Here is a 17,531-nt window from a genome sequence, read left to right on the forward strand (position 1 = left end):
TTGGTGAAGTCCACACAATTATTGATATTTGTGATAATAAAAATGATATAAAAATGATATGCAAGAGTGAGAAATATATAAAGAAAGTTATTTTCTAAATTATAGATTTTATTTCTGATATTTTTATAATTATATCAATACATAATGTCTTTTTTTAAAAAAACACATTTATTTAAAAAAGTATTTTTTATTTAATTGATTAAAAATTTATCATAAATACTTAATTTAATTTGATCTTAATTTTTCATAAAACTATATTATATTAACTATATTATTTTTTGGTATCACCAATAGAATGAACATTTTTGAAAACAATACAAAATTTAACAATAAAGAAACGTACATATAGTAATATGTGAAACAATTTTAAACATATAATTTTCTTTCAAATCTCATAATTTACATTTCCAATTATCTATCTGTGCAATATCAGAATATATCTCAGATAGCAAAATATTAACAATTTTGCCAGATTGATAGCAAATTTAATTAAATTTTATTAGATTTGCTGTCAATCTGCCAATATTGTTAATACTTGGCTATCTGGAATATATCCTAATATTGTATAGGAAGGTAACTGTACTTCTTCTGTTACCATCTACGCTTGTTTCGATTAACTACTTCTTGATTTTAGCTACATATTTGCTAAGAGGACGCTAGTATCCAATACATTTTTTTTGGGTACATTAACTTTCAAGAAAAGGTTGCAATTTTTAATATTATATTGTCAACGCTTTTTTGGATTAATTGTAGCATAAAAGTTTTATTTGAAATATAAAATAAGTTTAATAATCTGTCTTAAAACCATCAAAACAGTTATAGTTTTAGCTCGTTCAAATTTTATATAATATAATCATAGTTTTTAACGCCATTTTGTTGATGTGCAAAGCGCCATTCGATCATCTTTGTTAACCTTTGCTTTACATATCTCTCCATCATTCGAACATTGCAATAGTGCAATTAATACAAATAATTGAACGATATGTACATACCTAGCGATGTTTCCGTTGTACTTTTATCTCGGAGAAGAAATAACGCATAAAATATGCGAAGACATAGGGTCGAGTCTGTCACAGCACATTTCAATGTAGTTCGATAAGCACCTAGAATTGTCGATATCGAAATCAATGTCAATAAATAGCGAATTTTACACGATGTTTGACATATAACAAAGAACGTTCGACACTTTGTTACTCGCGATTACTTCTCTCGCGCGAAATTCACTTTTAGATAATAATAATTGCAAGAAATACGGAACAAATAAAATTCGCCGCGGAATGCTTCGTGACTATGCACAATCTAAACGTCTGAAGTTCGTTAAATATCTATCCCAGTCTGCCTTTCCATAATTGCAACTTTCAAAATATTTGGACCAATTTAGCATGAATATCATGTAATAGTTACATACCGTAGGAATAAAATTCCAAATATTTTAATAAATTAAAAATGCTTAAAATAATAAATTAGTTGCAATAGTTGTTTAATATGCTAAATATTTCGATATTGTAAATAGTATTAAAAGGCTTAAATTAAACTAGTTTCAGTAATTATTTGAAGTAAAAATAAAATTCCAAATTTTTACTAAATATTAGAGATAGACGAAATATTGTAGAACAGTAATGCACACATACCTAATGCATTAATATTTTTTATGTATTTTGATCAGAAAAGAGCTGGAACGTGAGGAGGTGATTTCCATCGACATCTAAAACATATAAGTGATAGTAATATTAAGTTAACGCATTACAACAAACGTTCTATACTTTACAATACCTCGCAATCATGTGCAAAATTCACTTTTGGACAATAACGATCGCCAGAAATACGAGATTAGAATCTATTGCGGAGCATTCCGACTATGTCCGGTCTGAAATCCGTTGAAGAATGATATGCAGTTTTCACAGATCAAAATGTTTGAAGATTGAGTAATCCTTTCAAAAAACAGGAATCTGATTGGTGGATGCAGAATGTATCAATGATAAAGAATTGGTAATTAACAGTTGTACAACCTTCAGTTTCTAAAAGTAACAAATAAATTTTGTTGGTAATGCTGCTGTCGTGTTGCGTTCTCTGGTGGTGAAATAGACAATTACGTTGACCAACGAAGTCGGCAGAGCGTCGTCGCCAGGGGTCGTTTCGGTCCAGCGTGGGTTCGTTACTGCAGTGTTGTGCGTCTCTTCACGCCGGTCGGTTCTCAGTTGATTTTGGTTTGCGCGCTCGTCGTTTTGCCGTTACAAATTAACGTGGAACAAACATAAAATGATTGCGTCGTAACTCTGGCCGTGAGCCACCAGTGTTTTCTCTTGCACGACAATTGTATTCACTTCAACTGGTTCGTACGAAACGAAGAGGATGCGGCGCATTATGGTTATGTTGCCCCTGCTTCTCTGCATGTGTAAGTACTACACCGAATTTACTAGTATAGCGTATATATCAGCGTGATTCGCTGATACAGAATTCTTTCATCCCTTTCTCTTTTGCAATGATAGTTGAATCACGCGGAGGGAAGAGAGTTCAGATCGAATTTTCGTAGCGTCGTATCTTTCGCGAAATCCGACGCCGATTGCTCTGTGATTCTGGTCCGCGCCAACCGGTTACGGCGTGATTTTTTTCATTTTTTCTTTTTTGGCGGTCGACGGTGTAATTACAGTTAATTGAGTCCAAATCGCGCGTCTCGGCAGGCCGGCCGGCCGGCCGGCTCGGAAAGTCGTTGTTGCCGTTTTAACTCTGAAATAAATCGCCTGTGGGTACGTTTTAGAGCGGCAATACCTCGGAGCGATTTCTCGACGATCATTAAACTTCTCAATATTATTATTTCAAGAAACACAGGGTCTGATTTTAAATTATATGGTCGAATATCGTGAAAGCGGAAAGGTGCAGGTATCATTTCGTGCGCGAAGAACTTGCAAGGTTGTATATCTGGCAAACGCATCTGCGCGATACGGTAAGCGCGATATGTTTCGTCGAGCATTGTTACGTGCTCGTTGCACGTTGTTATTTCGCGATAGAATCGCGTAATTCACCGAGTAATATATTCCATTGTTACCAATTTGCTTAAACGTATAATTAACCATTTCGAGTACGTTGTACGTAATGCATAAAAAGATTTCAAAGTGTCCTGCAAATTTTTTAAATCTATTCGTTTCTAACAAATTAAATCTTTTTAAAGATATATTGGACACATCGATTTATACATCATTTTACATGTACAATATATTGATTTTTGACATTTGATATTTTACAAAAGATATTTTACGAAATAGTCATAAATAACATAGCAGTCATATAATATTGCATTACTTGCAAATGATTTAATATTAGATCGCACGCAATTATATTTCTGTGTAAAAAGATAATTATGTTTAATTGCTTCTCACACGGTTACAATTATTCTCATATTAATATTCTATTCTATTATCAAACTCGCGAGCGGAGATACGAATTATTGTAAATTCTTTTATTTTATACTGCAACAATTTATTACAAATCTGTTATTCGACTCCTAATTACCATAACTAACCAGATCAGATATGCTGTCTTGAAAAGAAAAGAAAGAGAATTAAAAAAGAGATAAAAAAAAAACTGCAACTTTCTTCACGTAGCATTATTCTTCTTTCGGTCGGCAATGCTAATTAAAGAGTTGCAAGGATAGAAAGAGATATCCTCTCTCGCCTAAGTCGGAACTGGCCAATTTGCCCCCTTCTCGCGTATTCCTCTCCGGACTCTCACGAGGATTCGAAGCCGAGATCAAGTCCAAGTAGAGGAAAGGATGCTGCCACTCTCCACCATGACGGTGGCCCTCCTCTCAAAGAGAAGAGGAACCGGTTCGATAGCCGCGCACACCTACACGAGAGAGCGACGAGTGTACGCAGACTCGGCGTATTCCGGGAGGGTGAGGTGGTTGCCGTGTGGTATTACGTTAGATATATACATCTATATAGCTAATATTGGCCACTATAGGGTCGAGATGGTTGCGCGCGTGCAATGTACGAGGTAACTCTCGAGAATACGTCTATGGTGCCCCGTAGTTGCCACCCTTCAGCATGTCCCCTTATCTCTCTTTCTCTCCCCTCCCCCCCCCGCTTTTTCACTCATACCGTTCCTGCTGCGCCACTCACCGGCACCACTTGGCCATTCATCTTGGTCCGGTGCTCCTAATTACACGTCTCGGGTTACGGACGAGAACCGGGGCCTCGGGAACTCGGGAGACGTCCCGTGCCTCTGAAGAGAAACTGGGGGCACACCGGAGCGTGGTACCCCGCATCGCCCGCGCGCACTTGATCCTCAATATGGTCCAACTCTTTCTTTCGCTTTCTTTCCGTCTTCGTCCCTCGTCAAGTTCGTCTTTTTCTCGCGCGAACGACGGCTTTTTTACACGGCTCGCCACTAAGGGTCCTTTGTACGGCCGGCGAGCGCGGCTATTTTATACGCCGAAATGTTATTCAACGCGCCGCGCAGCTACTCTCGGCGCGCTATGGACGTCTTCCTTTCGCTCGCGCGTTATTAGCCGCTTCCTCTTGCCCGTTCGCTCGTTTTCTTCTCGTTTCCGACATTGCGTGGCGTCGTCGGTGTGTACGCGTGTCTCGCTGCGGGGAGCGACGGCGAGAGAAAGAGAGGGAAATCATATTAGCCCTTTGATCCTTCGAGCTGCTGAAACGACTCCGGAAAGAAACAAAGAGAGAAAGAGAGAAGCTAATAAAGACGCGGGTGGCATGTAACACAGGCGAAACCGATATTTCTTTTTTCTGGCGACACGCGCATGCACTCAGACATATTTTCATTTTTGCGACTGCATTTGCGATAAGAATGCTCTCACTGAGTAGATGGGATATTTCAATCCAGTTGTTTCTGAATAGAAGAAACTTCTTTTCTGGATACAAGAAACTTTTCTTTTCTGGATACAAGAAACTTTTTTCATAGATATTCTTTCAGTTCATTGTATTTCAAATAAAAATAAAGTTTATTTATTTAAAATTTTTTGCATTAACTTCTGAAAATTAAGGGGAACCTTGTAGAAAAAACTACATTTTTAATGGCAGTATAAAATAAAATACGTTCTAAAAACACAAATAAATTATTTACGACTGTCTGATGGCGCAGACTCAAAATATCTGAAATCAATATTGTTTAAAAAATGCATTCATCGAGATATCACAATTTTCTTGGAAACAGAATTTTTTTTTATCCGGTGGTTATCGTTTCTTTTTTCGCCTTGTCACGCCGTGGAATCGTAAGATAAACCCTCTATCGTTGGAGATATCGAAATTTCGGACTGTTTTTCGACAGGATGCACACTTTCTCCGTTCCCGCCGTCTTTTCTCCCCTTCTCGGTCCGTTTTACCGCGTCGATTGTCGGACCACGGTTCAAAGCGCGTAAAATGCTCCGCCACGAGCACAGTCTGCATTTGATGACCTATACGCGATGGAGTCCGAGAAGCGTGTAATATATTTCGAGGAGTGAGAGCCGAGAGAGGCACCCGATTGGCGACACCAGCTCTTTGAAATTCGCTCGTTCACGTTGTCATTATGCACACTCCGAAAATGGCATACTCCACACTTACACAGTATCTCGCCTTTTTCCCTTTTCCGTCGAATAGATTCTCTCTTTGACTGTTTTCAGTGAATGGGATTCACGCCAGCGCGAAGTAGATTTATGTCTCTTTTCGTCTGTTTTTTCGTTTTTTTTTCCCCCATTTTTTGTCGAGTGCTGCTGCACTGCATAGTTGTGGCACTTTATAGCACAGTACCTTTATTTCTTATCGTTTTAGCGATTCTCGTTTAGCCAGCTGGAATAACAAAATAAAAATTTCAACATTTTTAATGCCAATGCATGAATGTAAAACACATATTATTCAACAGCAAAAGAAAGTCGTTAATTAAAAAAAATAATAAAAATTATCCACCGTGTGGTATTGTCTTTCGGATAGATAAATTGTTTGTGTCTGCAAATTGAAAATAGATTTTATGCTTTATAGTGAAATAATATACTTATAAGCCTAAGCTTCAAACAACGAATTTAAAAAAATAACAAATGACGGTGCATCAAGCAGGTATCTTTAAGGTTTTCAAGCACGTCATCATTCGTTCTATCCTATTTTTCTTCTTTTTCTTGCTCTTTGCATTTTCTCGGGGCAAGAGCGGGTGGTTGCACTTTACCCTCGCTAAAAGGGCGTCAGTGTTCGTTGAGCTCTCGCTCTCCGAGCTTTCTTGCTTCCACTTTTTATCATTGGTTCTTCTCTCTTTTTAATAAGTGCGTCTTACACACGCGTTCTGTCTCGACGCAGCCCCTTCGAAGTCAGCAACTTTCAGAGTCGCGAAAGCATCCTGAACTTTACGGTGTTTAGAATGTCTGGAAGACAGAACAGCGAATACAATTATATTTGTACCCAGTGTCGTGCGGAGATCACAATAGGATTATGCATTATGCATTTGGCGTGCATTACACATATTTGCATCACTTTTTTTGTTATTTTGCTGGTACAATTTGTTAAGATTTATCTGAACATTTAAACATATAAACATAAACAATAATAACATTGTAGTAGTTCTTAACACAATTAAAATCAATGCCAGTACACATGTGATCGATATTAGAGAAAATTGTTCAAGTTACCGATGGACACAGAAATGTATCATGGATTCAGCATCAACAAATACTGTAAATTGATTTCAAATGTTTTATCGAAGGATTAAACGTCATTAAAGTTTATAAGCACATTCTAATCGTAGCACAGATGCACTTGAGTCTAGCTTTATCGGATTTAAACTCACTACGGATGATTTCGAGAAAATGCGAAAACTTTTGAACGTTATCGAAAAAAAAATTCCATAGCATAGCATAACGAGCCAAGTTCCACTACTCCGACACGAACGTTCTCCCTTCCAGACCCATGACGCCTGGAAGAGGGATTGTGCACCGTGTACCGCGAATAATAATCAAGAAGTGCTCCGACAAGAGGGAATCGTGCTAGCGAAACTACCCCAGACTACTATGAGAAAACAACTCCTTCTATCCGCGCTCAGACGAGTTACTTTCTCATCGCTTTCGATTCACCAGAAGGAGACGCATTAAAGAAAGAACTTTTTGTGATCATCTTATGATCCCCTTTAGAGTCATTTAGGAATTAAAATAAGACATTTCGTGGCATACTGTAAAGTACGAAAAAATAAGTTGCCTGAGTAATCTTGCAATATTCTTGTTAAGAAATCATTTTTTTGCATCTAGTTCTAATTTTTTATGTGTTGCGGAATTGCAATAAAAATTTTTAAATTTGTAGCGAATGTTTTAAAAAAACAGTCATGAAAGAAAATGTTATTTTGCTCTTAATTGTTATACTTACTAATTGCCGTTACCATTTTTAATTGTCATTATTCAATTGAATAAGTCTTTAGTATTCACGAGAAATTTTTTTTAATGTTTATTTATTTGCGTCATGGAATATCAACTATCATACTGTTCGCCGATGATTCTATATGACATTTCATGTAGACATCAGACGTACACATGCATGCACTCAGGCATTGGGCAATGTCGAAAAATCAGGTCGCTTGTGTAAACGTCATAAAGCCGTGCGGCTGCAGCTGTCGTCGGTATGGAAAAAAGTAAGAGAGAGGAGAAAGAGATGTTTGGCTCGGGAAGGAAGCCAATCTCAAGAGTAGGTCGTAAAAGCGGTTGTGTTTACCCCTCAGGGATGTTTCATGACCGGCAACCAAGACGACTGGTACAAACGTGCATTCTTTTTTTAGGATATACACGGTGCTCCCTTTCTCTTCCTTTCTTTTTTTTTTTTGCTGATAAACTTTTGTAAAGATTGACATCGAACCGTATTTTGTGATATCGCTTGACGATCGCGTTGAAAAGGCACGATAACATCGTAAAACCTGCCGCAGTGACTGAAATTTTTTCGATCTCACGTCGTGAATCAATGGAAATCGACGAATGATAAGCTGCATCGACGATATTTTTGGAACGTATTTTTCTACCTTTTGCAACCGGATGCGGCAACTCGATTTCCAGCGAGACACGGTCCGAATCAATGGCTCTTTTGATGTTGCGCGCGCACGGACTGCGAACTCGGCGTAGAAATGCATACGCATAAATCTACGCACGAATTCGTATATAATTACTGTGCATTATTCGTAAGATCGGTCAATGTTGATCGTGTAAAATAAGTTTTGCAATTTCGTTCGCTATCGCAGCTTCAGGGAAGATTCGTAAGAATTTCAGTCAAAACAAGAAAACTCGAGTTTCTAAAATTCGTAGATGTGTGTTGCCTTATCGACAATTATAAAATTTAAAACCGTGAAGCATTATAGCGGTATGAAGTCAAAGAAAATTAATATAGCTAGATCCACTGTTATAGATAGGGGGACTGTCAGATCCGCGTAAAGATAAATAAAAGAGCTAAAGATAAAGTTTTACTTTCTGATAGATTTATGACTATTATGGTTACTCAACGCAAACGATCGACGATTAAATAGTATGTGGTATTTGGGATCATATAGATAAGGTATTTTATTATTGATCGAAATAGATTACAACGTTTGAACGTACATATTGTTGGATTTGCGGGTATAACAATATTATTAATATTGTGTTGTAACTTAACGCGTGTACACATACTCAATGAGATATGTTTAAAATCACAGTGTTGAAATTAATTTTAAATGCAAAATTTCAATGTAGGAAGCACAGTGAAAATTATTAAACACATTGCTGATTGATTCGAATATCGCAATAATTATAATATTTATTTGATCCAATCTCGCACTCTTTTACTCTTTTGATCGTTATCCATTGTTTTAAAATTGACAATTTTGAATTGCAAATTATTGCAACCACACAAGGGAAAAACAAATTTTGCAGCTGCATAATCTGAAATTTTAGTGCGAAGTAGATTGAAATAAACGAGCATAATATATACATATAATATTTCATCTATTGCGGCTTTAATCGTGACCGCAATGGATTAATTATTCGCAGACGCTTCTGCAGATGCGGCGGTGTTGCTTTAGCGAGATCGATGGCTACGAGAGACGGTGAGCAATGCGAGTGCAGTCAGCGCGCATTGTACGATGCACGTACATACAATATGTTCTCGGCCAGCAGTCGCAGCGTAGAGAAACATACCGATCGATTTTCGCCCTGGTACAAAGGATTTAATCCACGTCGGTGCGGCCATTGTATAAAACCGGTGCAATGAATCTCTGGACGTAGGCTGAGGAATCACAAGTTTTCACATGTGTTATATTTGTACATTTATCTGCATCTATTTTTTTCTTTCTTTTTTTTTGTGTACGGCGTTAATCACTCGAGAGAGAGACGAGCAGAAATATCTATCTATTGATTTAATATGTGATTGCTGATATTTTTTTCTTTTATTTTACGCACTCAATGTTGCTCGTTTGATCGATTCGATCATCAATTTGTATCTTGTTATAATTATTGAAGTGAGAATGGACACACTTTTCGCCGATGATTGCGCGAATGGTGCTGAAGCATGACTCTAGCATCACAATTTTTGCTATTCAAATTTTTTCATTGAAGAACATCGCGGAAATTTTAAAATATAAAATTAATGATTTATCTTGATATAATAATGTTAAAATTAAGCAATAAATTTGTGCTGTTTTTATTTGAAGCTGTTTTTTGTCACTAACAAGGAGCTATTTTATTAACAAAACAACGTTTTTTTTTTTTTTTACAGTGGCATTCTCTCACGGCCAGGTCTCTCAAAACGGTGATCTTTACTTTTCGGTGAGCCCTGCGGAGCATTCGGTTGTCGAGGGACTTTCTGTTCGCTTGAGATGCGAGGCTGAGCCAAGAAATCTCGTCAAATACTCGTGGAAAAGAGAGGGAAAACCGCTTGCTCCAAATCCACGGAGTCATCAAATTGATGGCGATCTAAATATCACCAGAGCTCATCGAATGGACAGCGGAAACTATGTCTGCGTGGCCACACACGAGGAGACCGGCCGCTCGATTGAGAGCTCGCCTGCCAAGATCGACGTTCAATGTAAGTCCTATTATTTATCTTCGAATAATTGCTTCTAATTTTGAAAAAATTTTTTGTGACACTACAATACTTCTGCATAACATGCAGCAAGTTTAAACTTTGGTGCAGATTATATTTGTATTGTCATTAATTTTCATAGTTTAGCAATTTATAATCACTGAACATCCATCTGTGTTATCTATTTTTTATAAATTTTCATAAGCAATAACTTATGTCAAATTGCACGTTGTATTTGCATCGGTATGTTAAACGGAAATTTAATATTTATTTGTGCAGAATTAAATATGTTTATTGAAATGTCATGTAGTATCAGTTTTGACGATACAAGCCATTAAGTGTTGCAACGAGAAAATGTCTAAATTAATCGAAGCTTTTCCCGGCGCAGAAAATAATCCATATATATATATGTATTTCATGATGCATTAACTTCGTATTATTTTCTGCGCCGGGGAAAGCTTCGATTAATTTAGATATTTTCTCGTATGTATATATATATATATACATACATTATGTACATATGTATATATATATATATATGTGTGTGTACACACAAGCATTACGTATATTAACGATATATAATTAACGATAAATCGGTATAATCTGCAGCTCGGGTTTATATTGTGTGCGCGATATATCGAATTTCACATTTAATATGTATCTAAATTTTCACTGAGTTGATAAATGAATTAGCTTTTGGGGGGAACATTTATTTCGTATTAAATTGAGCAATCTCTCAAATATCACATCAAAGGATACCCATTGCGTCTGTGTTAAACGTTAGGAATCGTTGATTGCTTGTCTTTCAATTTATTATAATTTCATCTGTATTATAAGGATAAAAAAAATCAGTTAACTCTAGTAGTTTCAAATTGTAACACGCATTATCTAAATTACAAATTTCTGATTTATATAGAAGATAAATATGAAAGATGTTTTTTTACGCATACAAAAGCTGGAATTAGGTTCATGCAAATTAATCCAAGCTACCGCAAGCGTTTTTCGGCGCCGTTTGGCTGCTGACGCAAATTAGTCGAACTTGATTATAGATTCTCTCCAGGAGAATTAACGAGCGGTAATGTGACTTTATTACTTATTTACGCGTGCGTTCTACTACTGTTTGTGCAAAAACGCGCGAGTTAAATGCTTTTTTCGAGCGTTTTTGGGATGAGATGAAAATCGACGGTGGTCTAGTATATTTCGTAGTTCTCATAAAGTATACACTCGTTATTCAACGGTGCGACTGCGTCGGCCCGATAAACCGATATAATCCGCCATTCTCAGCCGGTGCCGTTGTTTAGTCAACAAAGGGACGCGGAGCGGTGGTGGGCCTCGTCATCATCGCCCGGGGGATTCACAGAACGAGAGAGGGGCCCGCCACCGAAGCCGCATCACCGTCGTTACGGCACTTTTTAACCGTCTCGTCTCTGCAAAAGCACGGATCAAACGCCTTGTGTGCAGAAATTACACGGGCCAAACGGGTGAAACGAGAGGAGACGAGATCGGGAAGGAAAAGGAGGGAAACTGGGGGAGGTAGGTCGCAGAGGGAGGCAGAAATCGATTCGTGATGGGTCGTCGAGCTACGACCTCCTCCGCACCCTCTCCAATTATTCGCCCGCGCGACATTAATTAAGCAAGATAATTTGCTCCCGGACCGCACGCGTTGCCCAATATGGCGTTCATGGCTACGTCGCCGTTTTCGCATTCACATTTTAATGATTCGAATACGCTTGAGGGTCTGCTTTAACTGGAAATATAATTCCAGTCGATGTCAAGAGAGAGGCAGAGAGACTGCGACTAAGTGGAGAGCGTTTATATGTACATTATGCCATCTGTCTGCATAAATATTTTTATGCAGTATCAGAAACATATAGAATGCGAGGAAACACAACTGAAAATAAAAAAGTAAATAGATAAAATAAAAACATAATATCGATGTGCGCAAGATTGAATGAGTAATAAAAAAATTCGCGAAAACGTCCACATTATTAGATTACCGCGAGCTAAAGGGACAAAAAAGAGCGACGGAAAGAGACGATAAAGAAAAAACACAGAGAAAGAGAAATGGTGGCGGCTACTTCGTAACGTACCAGCAGTGGCTCGCTATCGTGTATCGTTTTGTAATTATTACATGCAGCTGCCAAGCCGGTGACGACGGCTGTGAAGTACAGAGTGCACCGGGCAGTCGCGAATGCATTTAGCGTGTTTAATATCGGTGTCGATTTCATTTAGTAATTACAATGAACATCGTAACGATAATGGCGATATTGCGTTTTCCGCGATGCTCTTTGTTTTGCGATTTTGTCTATAATCAGTGAAGTTTTTAATGAACGAAGTGCATACGAATAAAACGAGCTATGCGTGATTGTTGCATTTTTTGCAGATTTGAAATGAGGAAAAAGATTATATTACTGTAAATGAATTTTATATCGTTTGCAGTTTAATTGGTAATTTATTTTTTTAATCTCATTGAAAAGTACAATGGTTTCAAGTAAAGAGATTTGTACACGAGTTTTCATCGCAGCGAAGATGAAAGAAATCAATTTCGTGAAAAATCAGAAATTTATTCGCATTGTCAGTGTTAGAGGAATAATGCAATAAATGCCACAATGGTTTAAAATTATGCGAGAGAATTTCTAGTTTTCCATATGCCTGTGAGCTGACGGATTTAGTTTAACCGTGACACCGACGGCATATCCGATCGTTAATTAGCTTGCGTCTATTATTAATGTGGCATCTCGCGGCAATTATACGTTACTTGCGATCGATTATCCGTGAAATATGAACATCTGCATGAGGGAAATAAATAGAAACACGATTTTCAAATTAATTCTCTCCTTATTACAACAATTATTAGGTGCAATACTCGAGTAATATTTGGACGTGTCACGTTGTTTGCGCAATACATATTACAGGAAATAATTTATTACCACGTTGCTAATCTAAAAATTATTTATATAGTAGCTAGTATAATGACTAGTAGGTATATAACACCGTGACATATGTCATGATGGCACCACGAGATTAAGGAGAGAAATAACATTGTAGCGCGTATTTATACTGTAACGTGCAGTTAGCCACGCGCAAACATATATTCATGAAGCGTTCGTTACGAAACGACCGTTTTAGTCAATCCCTTAAACCTCGATTTAATACCTAAATCTCTCCGCTACGTAGGGAAGGCACAGCGCGTGCAAGCACAAGCGGCAGTTTCTCCCACGTCGCGTATTTTCGTTTCATTAAATTTAATGACCAACCATATTTCGATGTATCCGGCGACAAGTTGTCTCCGGTACAATAATTTGCGTTTCAGGAGTTACCGGACGATGAAAATACAGTTTTAAGCAGTTTAGCATCCAGACGGAACAATTCGTCGTTACTTTCTCATGCCGTTTTTCCGTGAGTCGCGACGGAACCAATTAGATAGTCGCTCGGGACGATTAATCGATAAACGTGTCGGCAAAATATTGAATCTGGACCGAGGTAGGAATATTCGTCTACAAAATTCCAAATAAATATCGAACAGCGGATTGACGCCGACGCGGCTGCAGGTAATAATAATTACTTAAATTAATTAGTGTCGCGGCAAATATCGAGCCATGCTGCGAACGAATATGCCGAACGTATTTATCTCGATCAATTTATTTGCAAGTATAATAATCTTTAATTAGGTCCAGCACGCGGTTAACGGCTCTCATTAACATTCAACTATGCATTAACAACAATGCTGATGAAGTACACGCATTCGCTGATTCTCATGCGATTGAAATCCCGATAACTGGAACGGGATACTAAATAATCATTAATTATTCGCCATGGTACGCACAGCTTTGTCTAATACAATCAAGATTAATCGCGTGAATTCGATGATGTATTCTACTTCCACAAGATTAAGATCAAATTTCTTCACATAAAATGTTAGAGTCAACGAAGCGTGATAAAAGAAATATATATGTATAACATTTTGTGCTTTTGTTAAACAATATGGAAGCACTTGCCAAAGACTTAGTAGTATTAATCTCAAATTTAAATAAAGAAAGTGGTACAATGTTAATTCAATCAGAGTCAAGTTACCGAGATTAGATGAAATACGCAACTTTATCTCCGTAATATGTTGATTAAGGGTGTAATAAATTTTCTCCGCAATTTCGGCGTAGCTTGGGGAGAACCATCACGTTCCGTGATATTATTCAAATGAATTAAATCAGGACACGGCATGGTCGCTTAATCATCATCGTGAGCCTTCGTTAATATCTTGTTCCAAAGGGAGCTATGTCTCTCTATCATTGAATAAATTTAAATGCTAAAAATGCTAAAGATCGTTTTAACCGATTCTGGTTCGTAAAACGCGTATATTTAGAGTTTTTTTTTATATCCTATAATATTCTTTGAAAAAATTCTGAAAACCAAATTCAAATATTAAGCTATCTCTATGCGTTGATTTAATTCTAATTCCTCTTTTCAAAAGATCGAACGTCCGATGAATGATCTCTCTGCATATACGGACGCATATAAATATTCCATGCTCTGTGTTGCATATAAACCATCTCTCTTCTGTTTTTAATTTTCAACCCCTTAGTTTGAAGCGCGGAGTGACGAGCGTGATGAGCGGGTCGGGGAGAAGGGTAACAACACGACAAAATTCTTTATTCAAATAGAAATTTTGCTACGACGACTAAAGGATGCAATGTGTCGTAACAATAGGTAGAAAGTTGGTCAACTTTTGGCAAGAATGAAAGAAGTAGGAACGAAATATGTAAAGAAAGGAGACAGGCAGGACCGTGCATCGTCGACACTCTAAAAGATCGTAATCTAATTTATACGATGCGAACACAGATTTAATTGCCTCGACGCCTTGCATTAATTAAAAGATATTTACCTCATTATTGTCGGGAAATGTTTAGACTTATGTGCCATCGCTTCTGTTATTACGTACAATTAGTCGTTTCTATTTTTGCGAGCAATAAAGCGCAGTGGATTAAAATATTTATCTGCCTCTGTCGACTGACTTTACGATGGAACCGCGTGTAGGGGTGAAGTGAGATTAAAGAACATGCGCCTGTGCACTGAACGTTAATTAGAAACTTGTTATTACGATATATATATCTTCTAAAGTGCAAGAGAAAAAGGAATATTTTATAGTCGACTATCTGAACAAAACTACTTCGAATAAGAGCTGTTCTTTCTTTAAATATTTTCGACGATATATTATCATTCCGAGTTCTCGTCATTTTAGTAGTTAATTTTTGAATAAAAGAACATTTTAATGTGCTCAATTTTAAGCAAACATGAAATGAATTAATAAAATGAATTAGATTCGTGCAAGATCATGCTTTTAAATTGTATCGTTGAAATCTGTAATTGTTACATTATCAATAATTATTTATATTTGCGCAATGAATATTTTCTGAACTAGTTTTCAATGAGACTCTTCATTTCTTCTAATATCAGTAATGTAATATTAATGTCGACGTACCTTTGCAACACGGTACCATGTCGTGTATAAAGTGATAAAGCGCTTCGCCATTCATCATTCCGCGAGCGGCTAATTGGCCACCATTGGCCTGCGGCTATATGCGGAGGTTAGTACGACGAAGAAAGCCCTTGAAGAAGCGCATTACGTGGCTATTAACGCAATGCGAAGTGCCAGCGTACGTGATGATAAGATCCGAAGTGCGTGCAACCGTGCGGAAAAATCTCGTCTTCGTCTTCTTCCGAGAAGCGGTAAGGGCTCGTGATTAACGATTGCGTGCTGGAATACGATTGCAGGGAGGAATGACGCGATGGCAGTTTAATCACCGAATATCTGCGTTAGCCACTTGTTTTCTATCGTCGTCTTAATGCAACGAATGATTAAATCTGGCGGACTACGTAGTTGATAACACGTCGTTTTCCGTGATTCCGATTCGCTAAGTTGATAAGAGCCACCTGTCTTATCCAAGCAGCTCGCGAAGACTTGACGTTTCGATTTTCTGGCAAGACATTCCAAATCGGCGTGTTCTTCGTAGCTTTCCCCGAGGGTATTTTATAATGTCAGTGCGCTTTATGGTCTTCGCGAAGTATATTTATCTCTTTATCATGTCATATAATTACACGATTCTGTGTTTTTGTTATATTTCGTGATTATTCCTCTCTCAATACGTGTATTTATCTTAAATTTCACGGTCTTTGTAAGCGCGCGTTAGCTGATTGGTAATAGCAGATCCCTTTATTGTTCGCGTAATTTCAAGACTTCTGTTATTATCCGAAGTCTACGCGACAGCACTATATTTTATGTTCCCTCCAAACGCGTACATAACGTTTTTTGTACATATATGTCGAAGGATACCTGCATTATTGCACCGCGCGCAGTCGTCTCTCCGCATAATGCGTGGGGCCAAACGACAATTAGGCCTCACGTATTGTGTCCCACAACAATGGCTATTTTTCATTGCCCGTACCTTGTTGAGTGGAGTGCATGCACCCTTCTTCTCCGATCGCGACAGCGCAGGAAGGCAGTACTTTGCGAGTACGTCGCTTGAAAATCGTCGTGCGGGAAATCTCTCGCAGCACGCAAATCTTTGCGCGGAGTATTAAGATTAAAAAGCATTTATGTTTATTTTCGCGCAAGTAGTGTGGTAATTTCACTCTTACGAATAAATTAAATTGAATTTCAATCCCGCAAACTAAAATCCAACAATAGATAATAATATGTTATTGCATTTCAACAATAACAAGTTCTCAACATATGCCGCTTGCATTATTCTATTTTTGATTATTTTTCATAATTTTACTTTCACCATAATGTCATATTAGAATATTAAACTATTGTCTCGCGAGCGTTTTCAATTTACTTCCTTATATATTATTGTTATCGTTTTACGAAGATGATGATACCTCCGGCACCATGAATAATATCCCCTTTAAGGGAAGAAATCCGTACTGTCTCGAGCCGAGCCCGACTTATAATTCTCTTCTCTCTCTTTCACCGCATCTGTCTCTTCCTCTATTCTTTTCGCTTGTGCGGCCGGAGAAGTCAATTCAGAGGGGGTTTGCTTGCATTTTCATTGTCCTCCCCTCTGTGTGCGGGTTGCTTCGTCGTCGTTGCCATCGCCATTGTCGTCGTCACTACGCTGTCGACGTGGTTGCCGTCAACGTTGACGTCGTTGAGACACCCTGGGGAGAACGAAACGAAAAAGAGGAGAAAAAGAACGAGGATAGCGAATTAATCGTTGCTCCTGCATGGAAATAGATGCGTCTGCATTTTTAAAAACATTATCGGATGTATACACTGTTTGTGTCAGTTTGTATACTTAATCTTTTTATTTTCAATGTCTCTTCCTTTCAGTTTGTCCTTTTTCCATTCCGTTTTTTTCTTGCACTTTTTTCTCTCTCTCTCTCTCTCTCTCTCTCTCTCATATTGCATTCTGCGAACTGAATTGTATGATTGAATTACAACATATGCAACACTTTACATCCGTAGACGCGGCTACCGCGCTGCACCGTGTCGACCTTAAAAAAAAAAAAAAAGCGTCAGCA

The 17,531-nt window shown here is 37.8% G+C and overlaps 1 protein-coding gene and 1 long non-coding RNA gene across 2 annotated transcripts in view; one reads left to right on the forward strand and one right to left on the reverse strand.

The window, feature by feature from the left end:
- The window catches only part of LOC105669331 (uncharacterized), a 97,244-nt gene extending 95,221 nt beyond the window's left edge, over nt 1-2,023 (reverse strand). The window contains exons 1-3 of the long non-coding RNA XR_001100243.2: nt 1,774-2,023; nt 1,632-1,705; nt 993-1,103 (exon numbers count right to left, since the gene is read on the reverse strand). This is a non-coding gene — a long non-coding RNA (uncharacterized lncRNA). The remainder of the gene's footprint in view (nt 1-992; nt 1,104-1,631; nt 1,706-1,773) is intronic.
- A 150-nt stretch (nt 2,024-2,173) lies between these two features.
- Nucleotides 2,174-17,531, forward strand: part of LOC105669336 (tyrosine-protein kinase-like otk) — a 39,429-nt gene continuing 24,071 nt past the window's right edge. The window contains exons 1-2 of the mRNA XM_012362235.2: nt 2,174-2,395; nt 9,708-10,016. Of these exons, the coding sequence (XP_012217658.1) occupies nt 2,353-2,395; nt 9,708-10,016 (352 nt within the window). The 5' untranslated portion in view covers nt 2,174-2,352. The remainder of the gene's footprint in view (nt 2,396-9,707; nt 10,017-17,531) is intronic.

This window comes from Linepithema humile, chromosome 5, assembly GCF_040581485.1.
Source record: "Linepithema humile isolate Giens D197 chromosome 5, Lhum_UNIL_v1.0, whole genome shotgun sequence".
NCBI classification, from domain to species: domain Eukaryota; kingdom Metazoa; phylum Arthropoda; class Insecta; order Hymenoptera; family Formicidae; genus Linepithema; species Linepithema humile.